The sequence below is a fragment of the Culex pipiens genome, chromosome 2 (assembly GCF_016801865.2).
Source record: "Culex pipiens pallens isolate TS chromosome 2, TS_CPP_V2, whole genome shotgun sequence".
Classification (NCBI taxonomy): Eukaryota; Metazoa; Arthropoda; class Insecta; order Diptera; family Culicidae; genus Culex; species Culex pipiens.
The window spans coordinates 164,370,004-164,397,717 of NC_068938.1; the positions used below are offsets into that span (position 1 = coordinate 164,370,004).

The window sequence follows — 27,714 nt, forward strand, 5'->3', positions numbered from 1 at the left end:
GTTGAGAGTATCTTCCAGTACAACGAGGTGTACTGACACGACACTAGAAGATGGTGATAAGCGAAGTAGCATTCCCTTAACCGTGCACGGTGCCAAGAAGCATCAGCCCCATATTTTCTCCCGGACTTAACTGATGGCCAAGGATCCATCTTTCTTTATATTGTACGTACAACACTGTACGAGGAACCGAGGAACCGCAATTTTCCGGACGACGTAGTCTCCTTGATGGTTGCCCCGCTTTCCTTTCTCTATAGTTAATAATACTGTTTGGTTAGGAAAATGACGTCATAAGCCAGCGTCGAGGGGGAAAACTGAAAAGCAAAGGGGCAGGATGGCGGAAAAAAAACTATTCAACTAGCCAGCCGGTTGAGCGGAAAATCTGTGCTTCACGTGCACGAGTAAGTTGGTGAACCCTTAGTTAAGCAGTTTTTTTTTGTGAATTTAAATATAATTAATTATAATTATTAACCCACTACAACCCAACCCAACCTTTAGACGGACTTCGATTTAAAAAATCGCCAAAAATCCATTTTTCAACCATTTTTTTTATCTTTAAAAGCATTGGAAAGAAGAACTCTTATTTTTTTTGTAAATTTATGGGTTGGAAGTTTTACTTGTTTTATGTGACTTTGCCAATGTTTTTAAAAATGTCATTTTTTTAAAGGTCAACTTTGGGAGTTTTTTTACTAACATTTCTTATATTTTAAGTAAAAAGAAGTATGCAGTAATTTTTGTAATGTCCCAGACTATCCCTCTACGCATTTTTTTACAATTTAAATAATAATGGTGGCATATAGGCCAAATACTACCGAAAACAAACATTAACTAAACAAGTTAAATGCATATTAAAATATTAAAAATAAAACAAGAAAAACATAAAACAAGAGAAGTAAAGTTTTTCGTAGAACAAAAGTTGCTCAAATGACCTCCTGAACACGGGAAAAATAAAATTTTTGGAAAAAATTGGGCAGTAGAGGGTTAAAACCCAATACTTCCAACCAAAAATAAAAAAAAGGCAGCAAGAACCAAATATTTTATAGTTGATAAATCTGACGTTAAACTTGATCAGATTTAGTTTTCTTTTTGGTATCAAGTTCGTAATGTATGTAAATTTCCATAGCTAAATCATTATAAATGTCCAACGTTTCATTTTCTTCAAATGCGAAAATGCGGTTGAAGTATTATTCCATCGTCCCAAATTCGTCCACATAATTAAAAAAAAGTTTAAATTCAAAAGAATTAATGGTAAAATATTACTGAAAAAACTGAAATTACATAGAAACATTATAAAATTTCACCAGTTTCTGGAGTAAAATAACACATTTTTGACACAAAATCTTTCAAAAAAAAATATATGAAATTGAGATTTGTCATGAGAAACTTGCAAAATTGTTATTGTATTGCTATGTAACATTAGTTTAAAAAAAAATATTTATGCTGATTATTTTTAGAAGAATTAAAACTAAAAATTAAAAATTGTTCAGTAAAAAATGTGACAATTTTCCACTAGAAGAAGGTAAAACAATTTTGTAAATAATAAATATTATGTGTTTTTGAAACATAATTAAGAAGAAAACTCCAAATTTATAGGCATTTTCAGTAAAACAAACATATCAAATGTGAAAACTTTTGATTCGTGCTTCGAATTCAGTTTAAAATGCAATGTCAATCGAAAATTTTAATCACAAAACTAGTTTTATCGAATTTCAGCCAAAATTCTGACTTTTAAACAATTTTACCTAAAATTTATATGAAATTTGTTTAAAAGCTTATAAACTTAGTCAACTAAATACAAACATTGATGTTTTTTTTTTAAAACTATATCAGCAACCTTAGTGATGGTGAATTTGACGTAAAAATAAAGTTTAACACCTTAAATCTGATTTTTTCAAGAAAAATTATGACTATCAAAGTCACCCCGGAATTCAAACTAAGACTTTTTACGTAATTATTTTTTCAAACAATATAACAAAAAAACTTTTTCCTAAAAAAGGTGCATGGACCTTGTGTGGCCTACCCGAGTGCATGTTTTTTAAATAATAATCTTGAGAGTTTTACTACCACCAGTTCTACAAGTTGGAAAATGTTCCAATAATAAATTGAAATCCTATCAATGTCACCACGATTTACGGTACTCAATCCATGCACATGTGAAGATTTGCCTGGATTATCTACACATAATTATATTAGAATGCACAGAATCAAAGGTCTACTTGTAATTTTGTAATTTCGTAATTTTGTTATTTTTTGATTTTGTATTTTGGAGTTGTGTAATTTGGTGATTTTGTAATTTTGTTAATTTGTTATTTTGTTTTTTTTTGTTATTTGAAGGTTTTATTCTTAAAAAAATAACAAACAGAGTTCCTATAATTGTCCTATTTTTGAACCTCTAAATTTTGTGAATTGCTTGTTTTGTAATTTTGCAAATTAAAAAAAATTAAGGTTCCAATATTAAAATTTTCAAAATCAAAATCAAATTATTCGCTCTACAGCCTTGGCGTTCTTGATTGCGAGATTCCTACTCGAAACTAGGTATCCGAAGGCTTGATTGTTGAGGCAATTGCAAACCTCTTTTTACACCTTAGCTTCCATCCACCCCGGGATTCGAACTGACGACCTTTGGATTGTGAGTCCAACCGCCTACCAGCGACTCCACCGAGGCAGGACCCATGGAGACGACTCCTACACCTGGACTAAGCTAACGACCTAACCTCTAGGTTAGACCGGGGCCAACATTTACTTCCCCATCCGACGGAATGCGTGATCAGACAAATCTCGTCTCAAAATTTGCCACCGGGACCTTCTGGGATCGAACCCTGGCCGACTGGGTGAGAGGCACCCACGCTTGCCCCTACACAACGATTCCGGATTTTATGTTCCTTTAATTTTTGAATCTAGAATTTTTCATTTGTTTTGTCTTCCAATTCTTTAATTTTAAAAGTTTTGATTCAGAAAAATTTCCAAGATTCAATGTTTACAACATAATTATGTTCGATTTTTTAAATGGTTTCAAAAAAATGTGTTCATTATCCAAATTTTATTTTTTATTTTTAAAAATATATCGCTTTTTTATGTTCTATTTTTTTATTTCAAAGTTTCAAAATTTTCACATATTGGGATTATTGAATTCAAAATCTGCACAATTTAAGAACTTTTAAAGCTATTATTCAAAGATTTTTTTTTCATAAAATTGAGACAAAAAGTATCACAAAGTGCTTCTTCCATTTTAACAGTTATGTTAGTCAAAGAATGGCAAATTTTAATGAATTCTCGAAAATAATATTTTTATTCAAAGTTTCACGTCTGGTCTAAATTATCAATACTTGTAAAATGCCTAGTGGCTTATTTTACCGGGAAGTCTATTCGTTCACCAATGTACACTCAATGTAAATTTCAAAACTCTGGAGGTGTTTAATTTATTATGTAAATAAACCAAAAATATTATTTTGAATATCTGAATTTTCTTCCTCAGTGAATAGATTAAGTCGGATGGGAAATTTCAATTTAAACCAGTTTTTAAATAATAATAAATTTCACCAAAAAAAGACTAAAACTCCTCAAGGGTTACCCGCCAGCAAATGCATTATTTCAATACCACATCAAGCAAGAGGCACTTTTCCCACAGCAGCGCATGAGAACACAGTGCAGCAGCAAAGATTTACAAATCGTTATCCTTTGTGGTCCAAGTCGCCGAGAAGTGGTCCCCCAGCAGCAACGACGGAACAGATGGCGGTCACTGGATTTCTTCTGGTCCCCGGTGGCCAAATCGCAGAGCATAATGGCTTGCGGGGGTGTGGGCGTCCGACGTCCAAAGTGGGCGGGACAAATGATGCAAATAAATTCTACTTTATTACTATGGACTCTGTTTTTCTGGCGGGTGGGAAAAGCAAACATAGAAGAGGAGCAAAAAAAAAGAAAATCATGGAAAAGGGATCCCCCCCTGCGGGGGGTGGGAGGGGAATTGCATGGTCCTTCCTCATGTGACCAGTGTACATATAATATGGAGTGTTATGCATCAGCAGCAGCTGCCGGCCGAGGTCGAAAATGGAACGTTAAAAATGATTTTTCCCGCCTACCTCCACACCACCCCCAAATCTGGTGGAACATCCCGCCCCCGGTCGTAGTTGTTTAGAGAGTGCTTTCGAGGTTATGTTATTGTCGAGAAAGAGAGGCGGCAGGACACTTTTTGTGTGTACTTGTGTGAGTATATTTCCTACTGGGGGGACTATCTCTCTGCCCAAGGATAAATCGGCGGTTTTGCAAACATTCCATAATGGTTTGAGGTTCTTTCTCTACTGTTTCTGTTTAGTTGTTGTTTGTGGAAAACAGGTCGTAAATTTCAACAACCTTCAAGAAACTGAGTCAATGTGGAAACTTTTGCGTTGTTAGGACAGCTGGATGCTGAATAAATCAGAACTTTTGTTTTTTGCAATTAAATATTGTTGTTTTATTTTTCTAGGAATGTCTCAGGTTTATCCAAGAAAGAGGCACGGTGTAATAAGCCAACAAAACCCCGCAAAATGTTCAACAGCTTGCAGATTATTATCCTTAAGTAGGCGAGCTAAAGTCACCACCAAGCGCCAAGTGGTGGACTCCACTAATTAGTCTAATCCCTGTCTCAAAAGGATGCTTGAGCTGGCTGGGCAAAATGAGCGGAATGAGAAGATTTGTACACCAAAGAACCAGAACCAAAAGCATTGACTCTTCCTTCAGAACAAAAATTAATTAGGCAGAAAAGGATCCATAAAGAAAGTGATGTAATTGAAGACAAATAGAATTGCAAAATTGGCTGAGTAACGAGAAATCACATCAATTTGGAAATATTTTTTACCTTTTTAATGAATTTTTTTACATAGCTTTCTATTTTTTCACTGTTTTGAGCTAGAAATCGTTGAAAAACAATCCCGAAAAATGGAAGGGGTCCAATCCACCGCACAGTGGGCAAAAACGGGTGAAAAAACGGATCTTTTGATGCCGTCAGTTTCTGCCTGTCAAAGTATCATTTTTAATGTAAAAAATTACGAGGAATCGATTGGTGGTACTCTCATTAGCGGCAAATGACGGGAAGTGGTCCATTTTACCCCATTTTGCCTTTTTTTGGGTGTTTTTCTCGAATATCAACTGTCGTAGTTTGCCGCACTTCTAAAGTATCTTATTTTATGTAAAAAATCACGAGAAATCGATTGGTGACACCCTCAATGGCGGCAAATGACGGCAAGGGCCCATTTTGCCCCATTTACCCCTTATTTATGTGTTTTTCATTAATATCTTGAATTACTGTAGTTTCCTACAGTTTTAAAGTATGTTATTTTACGTAGAAAATCGCGAGGAATCGATTTGTGACATTTTCATTGGCGGCAAATGATAGCAAGGACCCATTTTGCCCCAGTTACCCCATTTTATGTGTTTTTCGTCGATATATTTAATTGCCGTTGATTTTACACTTTGAAAGTATACTATTTTATGTAAAAAATCACGAGAAATCGATTGGTGACACTCTCATTGGTGGCAAATGACGGCAAGGGCCCATTTTGCCCCATTTAACCCCTTTTAATGTGTTTTTCGTAAATATCTTGAAATTACATTATTTCCTACAGTTTCAACGTATATTATTTTATGTAGAAAATCACGAGGAATCGATTGGTGGTGTTCTCATAAGCGGCAAACGACGGCAAAGGCTCGTTTTGCCCCATTTACCCCATTTTATGTATTTTCTTTAAAATCTTGAATTGCCGTGGTTTCCCAAAGATAAAAAAGTTATTTTATACAGAAAATAACGTGGAATCGATTGGGAACACTCTAACTTACGGCAAATGGCGACAAGAGCCTATTTTGCCCCATTTACTCCTTCTTGAGATGTTTTTCGTGAATATCTTGAACGTACTGTGCATTGTACAGTAACATTCTTGTAAACTGTATAGGAAATCACGACACGTTTAATATATTGACTAAAAACAAATGAAATGGACAAAATAGGCTCTTGTCGCCATTTGCCGTAAGTTAGAGTGTTCCCAATCGAATCCACGCGATTTTTTATATAAAATAACTTTTTTTAACTTTGGAAAACCACGGCAATTCAAGATATTAAAGAAAATACATAAAATGGGGTAAATGGGGCAAAACGAGCCTTTGCCGTCGTTTGCCGCTTATGAGAACACCACCAATTGATTCCTCGTGATTTTCTACATAACATAATATACGTTGAAACTGTAGGAAATAATGTAATTTCAAGATTTTTACGAAAATCACATTAAAAGGGGTTAAATGGGGCAAAATGGGCCCTTGCCGTCATTTGCCACCAATGAGAGTGTCACCAATCGATTTCTCGTGATTTTATACATAAAATAGTATACTTTCAAAGTGTAAAATCAACGGCAATTAAATATATCGACGAAAAACACATAAAATGGGGTAACTGGGGCAAAATGGGTCCTTGCTATCATTTGCCGCCAATGAAAATGTCACAAATCGATTCCTCGCGATTTTCTACGTAAAATAACATATTTTAAAACTGTAGGATACTACAGTAATTCAAGATATTAATGAAAAACACATAAATAAGGGGTAAATGGGGCAAAATGGGCCCTTGCCGTCATTTGCCGCCATTGAGAGTGTCACCAATCGATTCCTCGTAATTTTTTACATTAAAAATGATACTTTTGACAGGCAGAAACTGACGGCATCAAAAGATCCGTTTTTTCACCCGTTTTTGCCCACTGTGCACCGTGATGACATATTGAAAAAGTCAGATTTGGGATCTGGGGTCAAAAATACCATTTAGAGCAAAGTTTCATGAAGTTGACGATGAATTACGTCTCTCTTCTATTTTTTTTCACATATTTATGTATGTAATATAACATAAAAAATAGTTTTTTCTGTCTTTAAATTCACGACCCTCATTAGACATCTAAAGACTGTTAATTTGAATGTGCAAATTAATTTACTTTGAAATTTTTTTCCTCAATCTGCATGAAAAATTTAAGTAACGAAAAATTCACACACTTTTCAAGGTAACAAAATCACCATGATTTTAACTATGTTTTTATAGCTTTCTTTCTGTTGTCAATAACATGAATGTGAGAAATTAATTTCAATTTAATTTAAATTATTGATTTTTTTAAATTCCGTTAGTGAGTTTTACCAAACCACAAAATTTGAACGTCTCACGTAGGAGCTTTTCAAATGTCAAGGTAACCACTACTCATTCGACTGAAAATCCACTGTGGATTTTCCACCTCTCGAGAAACTTTTCCAATTTTCCCCATTCACACTGACCGCTAATGAAACCATTTATTTCGCCCACACTTATTCAACTTTTCCGTCCCACCCCCTAAGAAATCGGCCTGTCATTGTGTAACGACCCCCGCCCCTCCCCTCACCACCACATTCCAAGCTTTTCTACACCATTAAAACCACCTTGATTAATGGTTGGTAGAACCACACCTGATGGAAGTTTCCCCCTTAAGAAAAAAAAGGACACAACCACAAACAAACCAACACACACTTGCGCACACACACACTTGGCAATTATTTATCGCTTCTTCCCGGTGAAGTCGTCGCAATCGCTTCCAGAAGTAACACTCATCCTGGTGACACAAATACCAGCTCGGTGGCGTCGTCGTCCCCGAGCGAAAACCCATTAACAGCAAAGTCAACACCATCCGACAGTACCAACCACCGACGGGGCTCTTTCTTTACTCGGTGAAGGAAAAATGTCCGGCTTTTCTTCACAATCATGGAGAAAGGATTTGAATACCGGTGGCCGACCAACCAACGCCCTCCCCCTCCCCCCTCAACTCTTTCCCGTCCTGGACGTAACAAATCCCGGAAATCAAGAAGATTAATTATTCTCGATTATCTTTTGCCTTCTCAGTCTCTGCTACCTTAAGTTTGTGCCACCAGGTGTTTGTTTGTTGCGTTGTTGGAGTGAGGTGGGAAAAGGGCTTTTCTTTTCGCCGTTTAAGACTTTCTTGATGGAGGTTTAGCTTATTGTGAGGAGAGATGTTTTGTTCAAAATTTAACATAAAAGAATGTCCAGCTTAAAATTATTTGGTTGATTTCAATATTTTAAAACAAAAAACAACATTTAGGATAAAAACTTTAAAACTCTATGTTTAAAATTTATATATATACCAGAATTTAAACAATTTCAAATTTGCGTCATGAAAACAATGTTTAAAAAAGAAAAAAAAAATCGCCATGGTTTTGAAATTGCGTCAATCACAATAACAGAAGGAAAACTGTTCCAATTCTCCTAGATATTTTGAAATATTTTGTTCTAAGGAGTAATTTTAATCTGTGGCATGGTCAATTCGGGATCAATTTTTCAACATCTTCTAGTTTCTACCCTATTAAAAAAAAGTCAATGCGAAAAGATAAAGTTTTACTGTTTTTTTAAAGGAGCGACAGACTTACTTAAAATTTATTTAAATAATTTTCAAATTCTTGCCATTTCCGGGATCTTCACTAAACACAATTTGCGACAAGTCAATTCATGGAATATGAAGTATCAAGAATAGTAAGTATCAAAAATATATTTAAAAATATAAATAAAATGTTTATGAAAATGTATTGGTTACCAGGAATTCTTTAGCTTAAGTTTCAACTAAAGTGATAAATCTGATCGGAAATTTTCATTTTCATTGAAAATATAAGGCCAACTGAAAGCTATTTGAAAAGCACTTCCAGCGTTGATAATTGTACAACTCAAACTAAACGTTTGAAAGAGTTTATGACAACTGGCATGGTTGGTACGTTATTGGGACTTTATTTCAATATTTTACTTTTCATCACTTTAACTGAAATTCCCAAAAGAGTTCAGGAATATGCACCGTTTTCAGGTTGTATACTTTTGTTAGTCGAAGATATGTAAAACATTATTTTTTTCAATTTGAAATAGAGTTTTCAAATCAAGTCTATCATTTTTAAAGGAATGAAACCCTTATTGTGGACAGAAAGAGCAGAAAATTGCAGATAAAACTTTATTTTTTTATTCTGTCGAATAAAAAAATAAAGTTTTTATTTTTTTATTTGGATGAAACTTTGTGCGTCAAATACTCAGGTCTGGGAATGAGTATATCTTTATTGGCAGAAAAAATGTGTAATTACACCATGAAACAATCTAAATATTATAATTTTTTGCTGTGTTTATCGCAAAAAGTCAATTCTGACAAACTTTAATTTTCGATTTCTTTACATGTTTTGACCAAAACATTTTAGTGGAAAAAAGTGAAGTGAATTTTGAATCAAAAAGTACTTTTGTGAATTTTTGACGAACTGCATAACATTTTCGAGATAAAACTACTGTCCTTATATATTTAAAAAAAAAATGTATATATTTGAAACGTTGAGAAAATCCTCTACAATTTTCTTTTTTGGACATTGTGGATCCGACCTTTTCCTAAATTTTTCCCATTTGGCTTTTCACCGATTTTATCTTGGAAACTATTAATCCAATTATTAATGCAACAAAATCAAACAATTGTAAAATTTTTTAGACCTCTTAAGATTTTTAAACTCACGACCAATTTTTCAAGACGGCTAGTATATTTGATTTAGTCCCTTTTGAAAAGTTATTCATGATTTTGCAAATCTCAATTTTCAAAAGGTTGAGAAAATTTCACACGAGTTTCACTAGCTATCTCAGCTACAAGTTGTATTTTTTGCATGGGATAATCATTTTCTTGATGAAATATTTTTATTTATTTTTTTTCAGTATGTTAAAGAATGTCCTGCTAAAAATTATTTTGCTGGTTAAAAAAAGAGTTTTGTAACTTGAAAATGGTGCACTTTTTATGTGACAATTAAATTTTTGTGAACAAATGATGTTAATTTAAAATTCGGAAAATTTATTCTTTTTGTGCACAGTAAAAAAATGTGTAAATTTGGAAGGTGAAATTTTGAAAGGTTTAATATTACCTTTTTTGTGATGTAATTTTACCTCAATTTGGACTGAAAAAGTGACATTACACCAAAAAAGTGGTAAAATTACACATTTTCAGAGGCAAAATAAAAAAAAATTTCTGCGTGTACTTGTGTTTTACTTAATGGTCCCCATCAATACTTACAATTTTGCTGAAGACACCAACTCGATCAGATATTTTTATTAAATGGTACAGATTTTCGGAAATTTATGTACCATTTTTTTATGGACAGCTTCCAAAAAGTTTGGGCCAAATAAAAACAAAAAAGAAATGCTCAAAATGGTCGATATAGAATTTTGATATAACTTTTAAGATGCAATATTAAATTTGCAGTCGAAAATTAATTGACATTTATTTTTTAATAAGTGCACCGTTTTAAGTTACAAACCTTATTATTTAAAATTCGGGGAGAATTGCTTCTACACCTTAAAAATATGTGTAATTTTGGAAAGTCTCTTTTATGATAACATTTTACCTCAATTTAGACTGGAAAATAAACATTACACCAAAAAAATGTTAAAATTGCACATTTTAAGAGGTTAAATAACACATTTTTTCCGATATAAAAGATGTACTCCTGCCCAGATGTAATATTGCCAGACACCTAGTCGATCAGAAAATTGTTTTCCCATTATACATATAATATATATAATACAGTGAGTCCTTGACTAAAATTGTGATACAGTCATATACACCGAGAATTAAAATCAAATAGATGTCATCCCACACAACATTGTTAGCAGAAATTTATAAAGACAAATAAACTGGTTGAATACTTACTAGGTCCTCGAGTGACTGAAATAGACAGAAAAAAAAGACATTCATCAATATTGTTGCAATGTTAGAAACGGGACAGAGTGTTAGTAGTGTGGAAAACCAAAAACAATAACAAAGAGGAAATCCAAAAGAACTTTTCACAATTACAACACAAAGAAATAACTTCCCCCATCCTTAACTCCTCCAACTTCGATCCACTTAGCTGATGTGGTAATAAACAAACTTTTCACCAGAAATGAAAACATTCTCTTTCCGTGGAAGCAGCAGTAGTAGCAGCAGACTATACCGAAGTCGGAACTAAGCTTTCTGCACCCGTATAGCAAAGGCACTCCTTCCAGGGAAACTCATAATTCTATTCAATTTGAAATTCAAACTAACCCATTAAACTTTATGGCACAAAATTTCGATTTCTTCCCACTCACCCACTGTCTCTCTTCCTTCCCTTGGAAAGGTTGGTTATTCAGCCAAATAAAAGAACTCATAGAAGTTGGGGTTGGCAAATCGTACGCAAGTGCCCATAGTTCCGTTCCGTCATTTTGCAGAAGCTTTTGCGCACAAGAATGAGAAATCGTTCCGGGAGAACTTTTGACGAGTCTGTTTGCGTTTAACTTTGTCCTTGCGAAGGAACTTTTGGTGCAACTAACTAGTTGTGTGCGGAGAGCTTTGCTTAATTCTTTATGACAGTTACAAAAGTGCATTCGTTTTCAATCACTGCTTGATTTTCAAAAGGAAAATAATGGCGATTTTCCTCCCCCATTACGAGTTGACCTTTTTCCCCCAAGGGGAAGCAAATCACGACGTCGAGAACACAATTTATTTATTTATCTTCGACAACGGGTGGCATTATAATGGATGCAGCGATTATATCCACCAACCCCCCTTAAGGGACATCCCCCGTCCACCCGCCCGTAACGACAGTCGTCGGAAAAGCGAACCGAAGAAACCGGGGATGCATTTTCCCGGTCATCAGAGCACAGTTGGCACATGTTGAATTTGCATCGATTGCTGCTGCAGTTGGCCAGCTTGTTTTGATTGGGGAAAACGAGCAGCAAAATGAGAGTTGTGGCGCAAAAAAAAAAAAAAAAAAAAGGCAGCGCATCTCAGGTCCCTCCGGGCTGAACTCACAAACGATGTCCATTTTCATCCATTAGTGAGCAGGAGTCACCGTGTTGGTGTACTTGGGAGTGTCTCGTTAGCGAGGGAAGGAGTGTGGGCACCGATGAAAATATTTTTGAAAATAAGCAACAAGAGTTGTAACATAATTTTTACTAGTATTTCTGAAAAAGTTCAAAAATTAGGTCAAACAATAGGTACAAATGATTAATAATGTATTAATAATTAGCAAAAAAAATCGGAAATTAGCAATTCTCTAGAATTTTGCAAGTCGACTAATCATGTTTATTAATATTTGTATGAAACTTTGTCCATCGATTTCTTATGTCCAAAAAAGTTTAAGCAGACAAAAAAATTACAAAACAATTCGAATTTTCAGCAAAACAAACATAAAATGAGCAATTCTCTAGAATTTTGCAAATCGACCCCTGATCAAATTTGCAATGTTAAAAATTAAAACTTGTGCAAAGTTTTTCTCAACTTCTAAAAAAAAATATTTTCAGATTTTTGAAATCACGACTTCCATAGGCCAAACAATATAATTCAAGGCCTTTTAAGGCTCTGATAGGCATCATTCCCGATCGGCCATTTGGCGGCCATGTATGTTTTAGAAAAACATTCAAATCTTGATTCAGAATGTATCAATCAAAACATTGTTTTCTTTATGTTGTTTGTAGAAGCATTTCACATATCGTGATTATATTTTCATTTCAATTTGCTATTTCTAGCCCCTAAATTCAGAACCATCAGTAAGTCATTGCCCAAAGAATGAAAGACACCTTCTATCTTCTGTAAGTCAAGATTTTAAAAACATGATTTTTTTTATTTCACGCAAGTTTTACATTTTAACATTGAAAATCTGATTAATGGTTTTGAAGATAACAATTTTCAAAAATGATGCACTTTATCAAAATGTTACAAAAGTACTTTTCCATTTTAAAATTCAATTTTACATCATAAAATTATTTCTTATGCATTGCATTTTCGAATCTTTCAAAAAAACACATTTTTTTTCAAAAAATCATAATTTTGCTAAAAAACAAAACATCCGTCATACCCTTTATCTGAAAAGTTGGCACATCCGTCTACAAAAACAATTGAAGTATAAAAGTCATTGGCCTTTGTGGAAGCAGAAAAAACTAGTTTTTGTAAAAATCAGGTTTTGCAACGAGTTGCTCATTGCAGTTGTTTTGCTTTTCCGAATGAGTTAATTTAAACTATTCCAACAAAATTAATGTAAATTTACAATAAATCTAATGTAAATTTCCAATGAATCTAATGTAAATATACATCATTTATCATGATAGCTTTTGGTACATGATAAATAATGTAAATCTACAAGAATATATTTCTGTGTGGTGCTTATATGTTTATTTTTTATTTTTGCTTAAATGTTCAAATTTTCAGCACCCATTTAAAAAAAAGGTATTATTTTCCAGTCTGTTACTTTTGGTAGAGAAAAGTGGGCCGCTTCGTCGCTCAAGAATGACAGGAGAAGTATGTAGATTCACGACGGAATTGTGAAAAAAAAATCAGATAAAGAATTCAATTTTACATCTTAAAAATGATTTTGATTATCTTAAAAAAACACTGTTTATTTCAAAAAATCATGATTTGGTAAAAAAACAAAACGTCTTTCATACCCTATAACTCAAAAGTTGGATCTTTTTGTCTACTAAAAATGTGAAGCATAAGCGTAAATTACTTGGCCACGAAACAAAAGCAGACAATAATTAATTTCGATATCCTTAAAAAAAAATGGAGATCACAGATCGGAAAAACTGGCCTGTTATTTGTCACGATGTCATTACAAAAAAACACGTTTGAGTGGACTTGTTCAGTATTATTAATTTTATGTAACGATCTGGATTATTGGAACTGAAATACTGAAACTGAAATATCAATAATGATTTTTTTCAAATCTTCACCATCATTTAGAAAAAAAAATTAGATGGTGAAAACAAAATAATACATCATAGAAAAAATCAACCAAGCTTCGCAAAAAAATTGTTGAATCATTTTTTTTTTATAAAAAATCATTTGAAGTGAGAAAGAAAGAGAAATACACAAAATACTGGTTTTGGAATTGTTTAATTTTCTTTATGAAAAAAAGAAAGCAAGTGATTCTAGACAAGCAAATGATAGAACATTGAAAAGAATAGTCACGTAATTTTTTTTTATGAAAAAAGGTTTAATACTAGTATTTATTCAGAAACAAGTCAATAAAACTAAAATATTTTAAAACCATGACAAATTTTGCTAAAAACGAATTAAAAAATCACAAATGTCAATGCGACCAGTCCTACTGTATGAAGTTTACCGCAGAGATCATTCGTTGAATCACGAAAAGCGTGGAAAAAATGTTTTTAAATTCCGTTTAGAAATTATTTACTCTTCCTGTCATTTAATAGTTAGATAGAAATAGCCTACTCATCCATCAGCAAAAATAGCATTGCTGAAAAGTTCATTATGACAATCATATCCGTGCTGAAAAGTCCAACTTTTAAACTAGTATCGAAAAGTTAAACTTTTCGACAATGTTTTGATCTTTGAGCTGACTAAACACACACGGACGCCAATCTAATGTGGGGGAACACAAGTTTCACTGAAAATCCTATTTAACAGTGATTTTAAAAATGTTTTACGTAACTCTTTGCAAACTCGATTTTTTCAGCAATCGTCGTATTCATCCAACTTGGTAAAGCCTCGTTTTTCTTCTTTATGAATTATGGTGATTATTTGATAGTTTCGCTTTTGCTTAATATTTTAAAATAATTTGAACGATTAAAAAAAAACTTTGTTTTTAATTAGCAAAAGTTATAATTTACTTTATAATTTTTTTCAACTGTGCCCTCCCACAGCATCCACTATTTTTCCTAGCGTGTTGCCACGAAGCATTTTATTGTGCCCAGTGCAAAACAGCATTAGTTGCTCTTCTGCTCCCCATTTCCCTTCCAAGAATCAACCCCAAACCCGGAAAATGATCTATTTTTAAGCTATGACACCATTAACGCGAAGCTGTGCTGTACTTCCTCTGTGTTCCTGTCCATTTCCCGGCAACGCTGGGCTTCATTTCGTGCAAGCATGTACAATGGAAACTTTTTCCGCAATTTATAATTCACCGAATTATATAGAGATACCTTTTCCCATAGTAGAAAGTTTCGGCAGGTTGGGCCTGGCTCTTTCTCTCGTAAAAGCTTATGCCAACTGATTGGGGAGGCAAATGGGCACGTTCTGCTGAGTCCTGCTGTCTATCTGTCTCCGGCATTGTGAGTGATGAAATTTTAATCACAATTGATACGGAGAGGGGAGTGGGCCCCCTAATTGGTCGAAAGAGGTTCTAAATTGAATTTGACAAAATGGACCTTGGACTGTGAAAGGGAGGGGGTTGGGAAGGTGGTTTTAAATTAATTGGAATTTTACGTTTATTTGAGGGGGTGGAGGCGTAACTTTGGGTTTAGGATTCGCAAGATTGATAAGAAATGGACTAAGCTGAACGCAGCTAATGTAAAATTAATGGATTGAAGTTTTGAAAGAAAATTGTTGGCACAGAGAAGTTTGGACAAAGCAGTTTGAAGTCATTTACGAAAAGTTGGCCAGAAGCCACAAGGCCAAAATCGCCAATCAACAAAGTATTGAAAAACTGTTTGTTATTACAACAAAAAAGACAAAAGTGCACAATAATGTTGTTGGATCTGGTCCAGCAAACCAATTAAAATAATTCCCATAACTATGCACCTGTACAACATGTGTGCCCCCTATCCTCCCTGTAAAATGCTTTACATATTTGCTCTCTGAATGCAATTTCAATTTCACACCCCACTGGGTCACTTTGGCTTCTGACCCTCATTCATGGCTTTGGAACTCTAAATTATGCCCCCATTTTATTCCGGGCAGTGAGAAACTCATTACAAATTGGAATTTCACCAACCACCCGCACATAAAAGGCAAATAAAAATCAATCGTGTACAATTTAACTTAAAATGTAAATCTCACACCTGCCCGGATCAACAGATGGGCTCTCTTTATGGGACAAATATTGAATTTTAAGTTGGTTCGTTTTGGTGGAAAGTGTTGCGTTTAATTCATGACTGTAGTGCTTCTATATTTAAAAAAAAATCATTTTCACACTACTACGTGAATAAATCTTTTATTTCTGTTTAATTTCGTCCTTCTGATTCCCAATTAGCTCCCGGAAAAAGATTTTTTAAATTATTTCGATTGCCCCCGCTCTCAGGTCGCGGTTAAACGAATTTTGCGATTTTCGTGTGGGCAACCTTTTTTTTGTTGTTGTTGAAAATTAATGAATACCACACACAGAGGAAAGATTTAAGGGCATTTCATTGATTGCAATGCTGCTTTCATTATCCTGGGATTGATTGGTGTGTGTGGTGGATTTTCGGACTAAAGCTCCCCGGAGGCGAATTTAAGCTGGTCTGGGGCTCGCAAAAACTCGACGAATTGCCTAAAGTGAGCTTAATTTTTATTAAATTGGAAAAGCATAACCAAATTATTGTGGGCGCGTACCACACTCGACTCGGGGGAATGATTAATTTTAATGAGTGATGAATGCGTGTTTCAGGGGGGAAAAATGCGAAATAATGGTTATTGATTTCAAGCGAAACGCCACCTCAATTTATTATCATCAACGCTCTGTGGTTTGAAATTTGTGAAATATTTGACGATGAAGTTAAACAGGTGCAGCTGTTTTAAAAGCAATTGGTCATGGCCATGGCTTACAAGATTCAATTCAAATTAATTTTAACCTTTTCAGGCCATACAAAAATTATACACTACTTTTTTTAAAATTATTCCAAATTCCAATGTTAGCCACATTTCTGTTTTCACGCTAAAAAAGTTAATGCTTTTACAAATTTGAAACATTAAAATTTAAATCATTTTGCTGTTTTTTTAAATAAGTATGCTGTTTTTGATGTACACAATTGTAAAAATTGTTTAATCCAGACTTACCTTTTGACGGGTGCGACAACGGTTTGCTATGATACCGGTTTTTCTATGCGCACCATTTCTCGTCACGACCCAAACCCGACACAGCTCGGTAGCTTGATCGGTGCACCGAAACCGAAGTTTGGTGTGACGGCGGTGTGGATCGGGTACACAAAACTGACATGGTTTCTGCGCCTACCACACGGGAGAAGTTTGGAACTCTTGATGCCTAGCAAGCCAACTGAAGCCAACAGTTCTTAATGGTGTGGTTGTCAAAGGCACTGCAATAGTATTTTAAAGGTTCTTGGTTCGAATCTCGACAGTTATTATTTTATTTTTTTGAATGTTTTTTATTTGTTCAGAATAATTCTTTAGGAATAGAATTTCGTAGTGTCATTAAATATAAACTCTAACTTCTCGTACATATGATCCTGAAATAGCCATTTTCATTTAAACCTGCCTGCATAACACGGAACGTTTTCTCTATTCCACTACAAAAATCCATTCAATTTTTAACTCTTTGACTAGAGCGTAGCAGGTTCCAAGAAGTTTTTTTTAAATGTATATAATCACTAATTTTGACAATAAATATTGAAAAAAAAAACCTCAAAAATATTTGAGTAAGGATCGAACCAGGAACCACAACCGCCAGGCCACCCCGAAGATGTGAATGATGGCTGACAAACCTCAATCAAAACAATGTCGCCTCCGGTTTACTTGGATCAACCTTTCTGTTGAGTTGCATCTTAGTATACAGTTTGGTGCACCGGTGGTGTACCAAGGTGCTTTCGGTACAGTTGCTATGGTGTGACAATAAACAGCTCGGTTTGGGTTCTAGAGTAACACGAAAACCGCACCGCGGCGCACCAGATCTTGGTGTTCAGTGAAGCCTGGTTTAATCAGATAGCTCAGCATAACAGACCTAATTGGTAATTAAAATGTAACCACCTTCATTTCTAACTATATTTAAACATTTTTTACTTAATTGAAAACAAAAGTATAATTTGAGATACCAAACACACTGGAATGTGCGACAAGATATTAACCCCCTTATTACTGCCCAAATGTTTTTTTTCGAAATTTTTTATTTTTTCCATGTATAGGAGGTCACTTTGGGCAACTTTTGATCTACGAAAAACCTTACTTCTCTTGTTTTATGTTTTTCATGTTTTATTTTTAGTATTTTAATTTGCATTTATTTTGTTTAGTTTATGTTTGTTTTTTATTGTATTTGGCGTATTCTATCACCTACTAGCATTACATTTTGCCTTTCTAATTTTTTCTTGTTTTTACAGTCACTTTTTCAAGTTTTTGCTTGTTTTTCAAATTTTCTGCTCTAGAATGGCACTGCTATCATTTAAATTGTAAAAAAAATGCATAGAGGCATAGAGGCGGGGTTGGGTTGTAGAGGGTTAAAAGACTTGAGGACAAAAATGTAAAAAAGTTCTCTGAATTGCATGCATTTTTGTCAAGAAGCACTTATTTTTGAAAACGTAAAATAAAATTAGAATTGAGAGATTTTATTTTGTATTTGCATTTTTTGTTATTTTTCATAGTAAAATATAAAAAAAAAGATTTTTGCATGTAAATTAATTTGCATTTCTAGAGGTTTTTGCCTTCCTCACCTGACTGAGGAAAGGCTATAAAATCACTCGAAAAATGAACTTTTTAATTGGACCTCCTAGACCTACCTTCATTTGTACATATCGACTCAGAATCACCAGCTGAGCAAATGTCTGTGTGTTTGGCTGTATGTAGACATGTGTACCGAATCAATGTCACTGGAATATCTCGTCACTGGCTGAGCCGATTTTGACCGTATTGTCCTCATTCGATTCGTCTTGGGGTCCCATAAGTCCCTATTGAAATTCATGAGATTTTGTAAAGCACATCAAAAGTTATGCTTAAAATACTGCTGCATATAAATTTCACAATTTGCTAAAAAGGGTGGTTTTGCATGGAAACCTGCCACATCATATATTTTTAGAAAGGTTCTGAAATGACCTTTCTTGTAGATTAAGAATTTTCAAGATCTGACTTACCTATCTAAAATGACAAGCAGTTAAAAAAATGGTCCGAAATTACATAACCTCAATCTATTTCCCCACGGCGGTGTATGTACGATCTTGACAAAAAGTCTGTAGGTAGTCTGTTTTTTTAACTCATCACTTATTTTTAGGACCTCTTAGGTGTTGCGATCACGTTAGGGGCGATCCATAAACCATGCGGATACTTTAGGGGGTTTGGAATCACTCTATAAATGAGAGGAAGGCACCAACCACCTAAAGTAACGTTTTTTTATAAAGTTCCCATAAACACCTTTTTTGTAACGGACTTTAAAAAAAACTCTATATAAATGGTTTTGGCACCCTCCAATTTAATAAGTGTAAAAAAAAATAAGAGGCCAAAAATATCACATAACAATACAAAATTCCTTTTAAATGTTTGTAAAACAAATTGTAATATTTTTTATGATTTTTTTTTATTAATCAGGAATTAACTTTAAGGCTTGAACAATTTATTTAAATAAATCGGAAGAAAAAACACATTTTTTTAAACAGCAATGTTTCTATGAAATCTTAGATTTTTTTTTCATTTTTTACGGAAGCAACTGTTTTCATAATTTAAGCTTTTTTTTATTCTTTGAAGATTTTTTTTTTTTTTAATTGAGCTTATATTCGATTTTTGTGTTGCTCCCTCTCGACATTTACGGGAGACAAAAACATAAACAAAATGTTTTCTTCAAGTATCAGCAAACTGTTTCATGAAGAAGAAGAAAGTGAATCTGAAGAATTAAAGAATCAATTTTGTAAATAGTTTTTTATGTTGATATTTGTTTTGAAGTTTTAAGAAAAAAAGAGAATTATTAAGTCCTTAAATAAAGAAGATGCAATGAGATTGCATTCTTCATTCATAAATTGATCGTAATGTTCTGAATAAATTTGAAAATGCAGTAATATTAAACAAAATTTAATTTAATTTAAATTAAAAAAAAAGTTTTCTGATAAAATATTTTTTTTGAGGATAATAAAAGTAAAACACCAGTATCGATAAACTAGGTTAAACAAAAAAGCACATCAGTTAAAATGATTTTAAAAGAGATTATAAATAAATTTCCAACATGTTTCAAATACTTTTCCAGAAAAGAGGATCAGATTTATTTTCCGCTGTCGAAACTCTAATCAAACAACCGCTGGCTAAAGCCATTTATTAGCCGTTCATATTGCTATAAACACACACACACACACACACACACAGATGCACCGAAATACACCCAAAACCACAACCAAAACACCACCATCAACAACAACAATGGGGGCCACTTTACAATATTGCCAATGTTGGAAGCAAAGAAAAAAAATCCCACCACACACACACGTACGAAATTTCCCGTCAGTGGTCCGAATGACGTCCTCGTCGTCGTCGTCTTCAATGTCAGTTGTGTGCAGTGAGCCCAAAAGCCAATATTGACATTGTTTTTCCTCTAGCCCAGAAGCGGTAGCAACCGAGTAACCCCCGCTTTTTCCTCAAAAGTGCCCTCAGATTTGGTGGACAATGGGACAAATTGAATTAAATTTGGTCAAAATTTTGATATTTTAAAATAAAATTAGTTTTTACTTTTGTGTAGACTTTATGGAAGTTTTAATTTCAAATTTAAATTTGACCAAATTTCAACCTAAAAATCCCATTATTACATTAAAAGAGCTTCCAGGACCTTTAATCCATCCGATTTACTCTAAAATCGGAGGAAACGTTAGGGATGGACAGAGAAACCCACGAAGAATCCTGTTGGGTTTCATTCTTTCTTGTGTCACTTTTTCCCCGGAAGACACACACGACTATCCGGAATTCAAGTCGGTTGCCGGAAATGAGTGGAGTTTGATTTTTTTTCTTGTCTTTTTTTGTGGATTTTTCTACTTTTCTTTAAAAGCGAATAAAAGTAAGTTAAAGGAATAAGAAAATTTCCTTACGAGCTGAATTTGCCCCTTCAAATCTAATATGTGTGTGTGTACGGAAGTTTACACAAGTGTGGGTGGATTTTCATCTTTCCTGTAAGGAGGATCACGCCCACACACGTGTATGTCATTGAGAGTCTTGGGAAATGCCTCCGAGATGCAATGTGCCCAGATAGAAAGGATGAATGAAATGTTGATATGGCAGAATACGAACCCTCTAGGAGGCAGTGGTTGGCAATCAGAGAGGTAAAAAATGAGTAAAGTACAAAATGTTTGAAGAAATAAAAGAAAGACATCTTAATGGAAACGAAACGAATAACGAATTAGTCAAAACACATAAAACATGCCAAAATCAACAACACAAAAAAACTTCAAGAAGGCAAAGGAATAAACAAATCATTAAAAAATAAAAATGAAAAAGAACTCAAAAAGTCAACCACAATAAATGTTAAAGGTCAAATTCCTGGTTCTTATAAAAAGATTAAATTAATCTTAAAAAAAAATTCAAAATATCTTGAAGACCACTGACACCGTCCAAACAAAGGTACATATTACAAATTCCGGCAGAGGCGTGTGTAGGCAATGAAATTCAGCTCGAGATCCGGCATTGAGCTCACCCCCCTTAAGGAAGGGCGGGTGGAACGACTCTCTCGTCAGCCTTTGACAAAGTTTTATGATCCTAGCGTTAGCTGATGGCGAAATTGTTTTATCGGAAAACAATCGCTGCCGGCTATGGCGATGGTACTTAATATTAAGTTTTGGCTGATTTGATAAATTTTACGGCTGTTTCGGTAGTGAAGCTTCGGTGGGAGGATGCGATAAAATCGGGTGCGTAGGCGTGTTTGCCAAGACAAGGGGGTGGAGATTTCTCTGTTTACAACCGTATTTGGAGCTTTAATTGCTGTTTGCAGTAAAGTTTTTCCGAGCAAGCAGCAGAGCTCTACTGGAGAGGGCGTATGTTAGCCAATCGAGTAGATGGTGGCGTTTGGAGAAGATTCGCCTAGATTTGGGATTAATCATGATGCGATAAGAAATTGTTTTAATGTGGGAGATTAAGAAGATCATTTCAATCACCCTACAGAGTCTTTAATCATTGTTATCAAATAAAACTTAATTTGATTTGTTTGCTTTAAAAAAGGATTCAGAAGCATTATAAATAAAATCAAAACGAAAAACACAAAGAAACAAATAACTATAAAAATAAGCAAAATAATTTTAAAAAACGCAAACAAACATGTAAAACCAACAAAGAGATTTTCAAAACTTACCTAAAGATTGACGATCGTCTGGAATAAAGAGAACCACGTGTTAGAACATTTGGAGAAACAGTTAGAACAAACAATCGAGATTAGGAAATAAATTAGAAATTTATTTTGAATAAGACGTTAAAAGCCTAACATTATATTAAACGATGCAATTTTCTGAGTTTCGTCCTCAAAAATGGTTAAAATGTAAACACGATTGATGAAACAATTAAATCAAAGTGTCACTCACAAAAAAGACAAAAATTGTCTTGCAATTTCTTGACCTTGTTAAGGTGAAGCCGTCAATCATTTTCAAAAAAAAATTATCATCACCCTAAAATGCTCTGTATTTAGTTAAATTCAATTTTATGAATTTCTGAACCAAAATTAATCGGCATAATCCGGTTGAAGCATTCTTGAATTTTTGATCTAAATCGAATGTGTCTCAAAATTTGTATAATTTTGTAAAGCAATCATTGACCTTTTGGTTGACAATCATTGATTAATGATTATTTGCATAACTGTACAAGGAATAAGACAATCATTACCAAAAAGCATCAACACGTGTAGAATTCTATTCTAAACAAACTGTAAAATTTTGTGAATATATTTTTAACGAAGGCAATAATTAAAGTCGTCACCATAACCAAAAATTTACGATTTAACATATTTAAATTAAGAGGCAGTATTTGTAGATTCTGCTCGATTTGTTCTAGAGGTCGTATCGAGGTGCTCCGATTTGGATGAAACTTTCAGGGTTTGTTTGTCTATACATGAGATGAACTCATGCCTAATATGAGCCCTCTACGACAAAGGGAAGTGGGGTAAAACGGGCTTTGAAGTTTGAGGTCCAAAAAACTTGAAAAATCTTAAAATTGCTCGCATTTCCGTAAAACTTTATCAATTCCAACTCACTTAGATGCATTCGAATGGTCTTTTGTAACCCTTCAAAATGTGCTATAGATTGGTTTGACTTTTTATCATAGCTTTTGCAAATCACTGTTAAAAATTGATTTTTTTAAAACCTTAAAAACTTTTTGTAACAGCCTCCAACACCCATACCATACCCATACCCATACCCTCAGGTCAAAAGTTAGGGAATTTCATGGACTATAAGTAGGCTTAGTGATTTTTCACGCTCGAAAATTGCAAATTTCACGGGGACCCTGATTTCAAAATACCAAATTTCACGGAAATGTCGCGGATCGTGAAAAATGTTAAAATAACCCTGACAATCTTATGTAAAAAATACAGAAACTAATTTTTATGCTTCATTATAAATTATTTTTCAACAAGCTTATAAAAATTCTTCACTAAATTTGAACGTAACATACAAAAAACTTTTTTTAATTTCCAAACAAATTCTCAGTTGTTGAAATGAGCATGAGCATGAGCATGAGCATGAGAGACCACCCATGGTTGTCCTTCTCCGTTGCTGAACAGGACCGTAATATCCTATCAGCACTACCACTCAACGGATTCAACGATCTATGATGTTTCTCTTATCAACAGCATGCATGAATGCGCTGAAAAGATAAAACAACAAGATCATCAAAACTAGAGCAGGTGCGAATAAGTAACAGTCATTGGCCACCAACGGCGCCCGCCATGTCAGTTTGTAGATCTCGGGGGATTGGGGCGGGAATGTTAGTTAGCACAGGTTGCTACCAAGGGTGGGTTCTATACGATATCCACACCCCCACGTGTGCCGGAAAAACTACTTCTACTTGGGATTTTGTTAGTGGGTAAGGGTAATGGTCAGGATTCATCATAGAAGATGATGATGTGACCCAAAAATCAATAAGTTTTGTTTATAGGGTGATGTATTATTCTCAAGGCAAACAATCGGATGCTGCTGATGAGACAATTCCCGTTTATTTGCTGTTGAATTTAGCATAAATGATTCAATCTTAGACAGCCGGCTGTGGAAAGAAGAATCAAAATAGTATGTAATTAAATGTTGAAATACTATACTCAGCATAACATTTACATAGACTAAACCGACCATGGAGTAGAAACGATTTAAATTTTTGAATTATTATAAAATAAGCAACCAATAAATGACTGAGAAGTTACGATGTTATGAACAGGAATTAAATAATCACGTTGAATTAACATTCATTGCCATGCTTCACGAACTAAATTACTAAGCGGGAGTCTTATCACGGGAGACGACTAGTCGAGTTGTAAGGTGATGTATATCTAGAGCGAAATTTAAAACGAATCTCCTCATTAAACAATTACATAAAACAAAGAAACCCGGCTGTAATATGTATCTCGACAGACTAGAAAAACGATCGCGATATTTCAACTACAACATCTACCCGGGTAGAAAATTAAATTTAATAGGCTGAACGAAACGTAGATAAGATTGACTAAAAAATATTTCAAAAATCATTCGAGTAGAATGTTCCTTAAAGGAACGAGCTCACCAATTCAGTGTCTGCTTGTCTGTGGAATCCATACGATCCCGAAAAACACTAAAATATTCCGACGACGAACGCGAAAAATCAAGCGACCCGACGGAACGACGCTCCAAATCGAACTGGCGAACTGGTTGTCATCGAAGCAACCAGAGCCAGCTGCAGACGCACGCGCACACGCACACCCTAAAAACGCCAAAATATTCCGACGACGAACGCGAAAAATCAAACGACCCGACGGAACGACGCTCCAAATCGAACTGGCGAACTGGTTGTCATCGAAGCAACCAGAGCCAGCCGCAGACGCACGCGCACACGCACACACTCACCCGAAAAACACCAAAATATTCCGACGACGAACGCGAAAAATCAAGCGACCCGACGGAACGACGCTCCAAATCGAACTGGCAAACTGGTTGTCATCGAAGCAACCAGAGCCAGCCGCAGACGCACGCGCACACGCACACACTCACCCGAAAAACACCAAAATATTCCGACGACGAACGCGAAAAATCATGCGACCCGACGGAACGACGCTCCAAATCGAACTGGCAAACTGGTTGTCATCGAAGCAACCAGAGCCAGCCGCAGACGCACACGCACACACTCACCCGAAAAACACCAACATATTCCGACGGCGAACGCGAAAAATCAAGCGACCCGACGGAACGACACTCCAAATCGAACTGGCGAACTGGTTGTCATCGAAGCAACCAGAGCCAGCCGCAGACGCACGCGCACACGCACACACTCACCCGAAAAACACCAAAATATTCCGACGACGAACGCGAAAAATCAAGCGACCCGACGGAACGACGCTCCAAATCGAACTCAAATTCTCAGTTGTTGAAATGCTTTTTTAAATATTCAACTAATAAAGCTAAATAGATTTAGCTAATTTGCTTCTATTTTATCTTTTTACATTTTATAGAATTACATATCAAAGCAAGATTTAACAATTTTGTAAAGCAAAAATGATTAAAATAACTTTTGTGAAGTAATGCAGGTTATAAAAATATGTTTTGATTTTTTTTCTCACTTTTTAAAAACTATTTTTTTAACTTCCAGGACTCAGCAAAAATTTGAATTGTTCTTTAAAAATCAAAAATACTATTCATTGAATCTTTTAATTAATTTCTTAAAATAAATCAATTCATTCTGTGCGATCTTTCAAAAACTAATCACAAACTACTTGTTTAGTCAATTATAACATGTTTTGGTTAAAAAAAAAAACAACATTTGTGAAAAAATAAACTTTTTGGTATCAGAATAACTGCAATCAAATGATTGATCATATCATTCTTGTGATGACTTGATGATTACGAGCATATTTTTTTTACCTGGATTGATTTTTGTTTACATCATTTTTTTTTGTGTAGTTGTTGATGCGATAAGATGAGGTGGTTTTGTGCCTTTTTGAGAAAGTGTCTTTTATCGATAACCAGACACAGCTCAAGGGGGCTTTTGTCCACCTCCAATAAAGAAAAAAATAACAAGTATTCGTAGTATTCACTTCTCAGTAAAAGTTGCAACAATTTTATGTTAATGTATGTTTTGCTACCAAGTCTTCAAATGGCTGTTCAATTGAAAACTAATAAAATTTACTTAAAAAGTATTCGTGGATGAAATATTTATTATGTTACAAGCCTTACCCGACAAACGTCGTCTTGTCTTTTTTGTTTGTTGACGTTTTTAACTTTTTTGCTTATTCAGCCTCCTGTGATCAAAATTTGATTTTACGTAACTTTTCCCATACAATCGGCAGATTTTCCGGAATCGATTCCAGAGTGGCCAAAGTTGTAACTTTTTGGCGTAAGAACCTTCCTTGGACTTATACGAACCCAACGCAACGAAGAGCACCTCGATACGACGTTCCGTGTTGAATTGATTCGAGTTCGAACAAAACCTTCGAATTTTTTTATATATATAGATATGTTATATCTAAGCAACGATTTGAGAAATTAGTAAATTTCACGGGATTTCACGGAAATGTTCAAATTTCACGAATTTCACGCTGTCCGCGAAATCGTGAAAGTTCACTAACCCTAATATAAGCCTACGGTATAAACTTTTTGGCCAATCGCAGTTTTTCTCATAGTTTTACGATTTTTCTATAACAAACATTTAACAACGTTAGTTTTTGTCCTGTAGGCCTCCATAGCGGCACTTTTTGGTCTCAATTTTGGCATATTCGGAATCCTCAGGAAATTTTACATTAGATTGAGATGTTGGAGTGATTTTTCATGTTTTTTGGACCTCAAACTTCAAAGCCCGTTTTACCCCACATCCCCTTTGTCGTAGAGGGCTCATATTTGGCATGAGTTCATCTCATGTATAGAAAAACAAACCCTGAAAGTTTCATCCAAATCGGAGCACCTCGATTCGACCTGTTTCACATCGGTGAAAAACTCGCTCTTAATATTTAAGGTAAGCAGTTCTGTTTGAAATGAGCCATTCTCCAAATTTAATTCTTGTAGTTTCTAACATGGCTGAAACTTTTTGGGTGACTTCTGTATGCCCAAAGATTATTAGTTTGTTTAAAAAAATTTCAATACAAATTTGGAAGCTGTCCATACAAAAATTCTTTAAAGGAAAAACATTAAAATGAAATTTGCAATCAAAAAGTACTTTGGTAAGATTTTGAAAAGCTGAAATAAATTATTCGTTTTCGAACTTTATGGCCATGCAAAATTAAAATAAAAAACAGGAAAAACTCGATTTTTTCAATGTTGCTTCATTACCCTTCATTTTATGATTTTCATTTTTCTTCTTCAGATTTTCAATGTTGGAAAATGATTTGCTCTTTTCAATAAAAACAAAATATTTCGAAATTTTAAAAACTAACCCAGCATTTTAAAATATCAAAAATAAGTGTTTTTAGCCATTTTAAAAAGTTATCCTTGACGGCACAAACTTCGAATAAAATTTGTGATCTTGGCAAATTACCAAAAATAGATTGAAATTGAAGCATAAAATACATAAAAAATACATATTTTTTCGAGAGTTTCCTGCCATTTCTACAACTTAGTTGATTAAACTTGTTAGTGCGAAACGACCTGAAAAAATATAAAGTAGCTTTAAAATGGTTTTAAATTGTCTGCGATTTCTTGATTGTCGATCCAATTTTTTTTTCTAATAGTAAGCCCAAGCTTTAAAAATCGTCTTTTTAACAGGTTTCAAATTTCCAAACGTTGTAAAAAAAATAATTATGAAACAATAGATTTACTCTGGGCTATCAATGTAAAAATGCATTGAAATTCTGAAAAATATATTCATTCCAACGATTTTTGATTTTCGGAAGAAGTACACAAAATCCACTTCAAAATTGATC

General features: G+C 34.3%; 1 protein-coding gene across 24 annotated transcripts in view; it reads right to left on the reverse strand.

The window, feature by feature from the left end:
- The window catches only part of LOC120418446 (heterogeneous nuclear ribonucleoprotein L), a 354,926-nt gene that overhangs the window by 40,478 nt on the left and 286,734 nt on the right, over window positions 1–27,714 (reverse strand). For 12 of the 24 annotated variants that reach the window (XM_039580857.2, XM_039580859.2, XM_039580858.2 and 9 more), the window contains 2 exons: window positions 21,985–22,002; window positions 10,704–10,718 (listed from right to left, as the gene is read on the reverse strand). The exons of 5 other annotated variants lie outside the window; for them this stretch is intronic. In XM_039580857.2, coding sequence (XP_039436791.1) covers window positions 10,704–10,718; window positions 21,985–22,002 — 33 coding nt within the window. The remainder of the gene's footprint in view (window positions 1–10,703; window positions 10,719–21,984; window positions 22,003–27,714) is intronic. 7 more of the 24 variants (XM_039580868.2, XM_039580863.2, XM_039580861.2 and 4 more) reach the window with 2 other exon arrangements.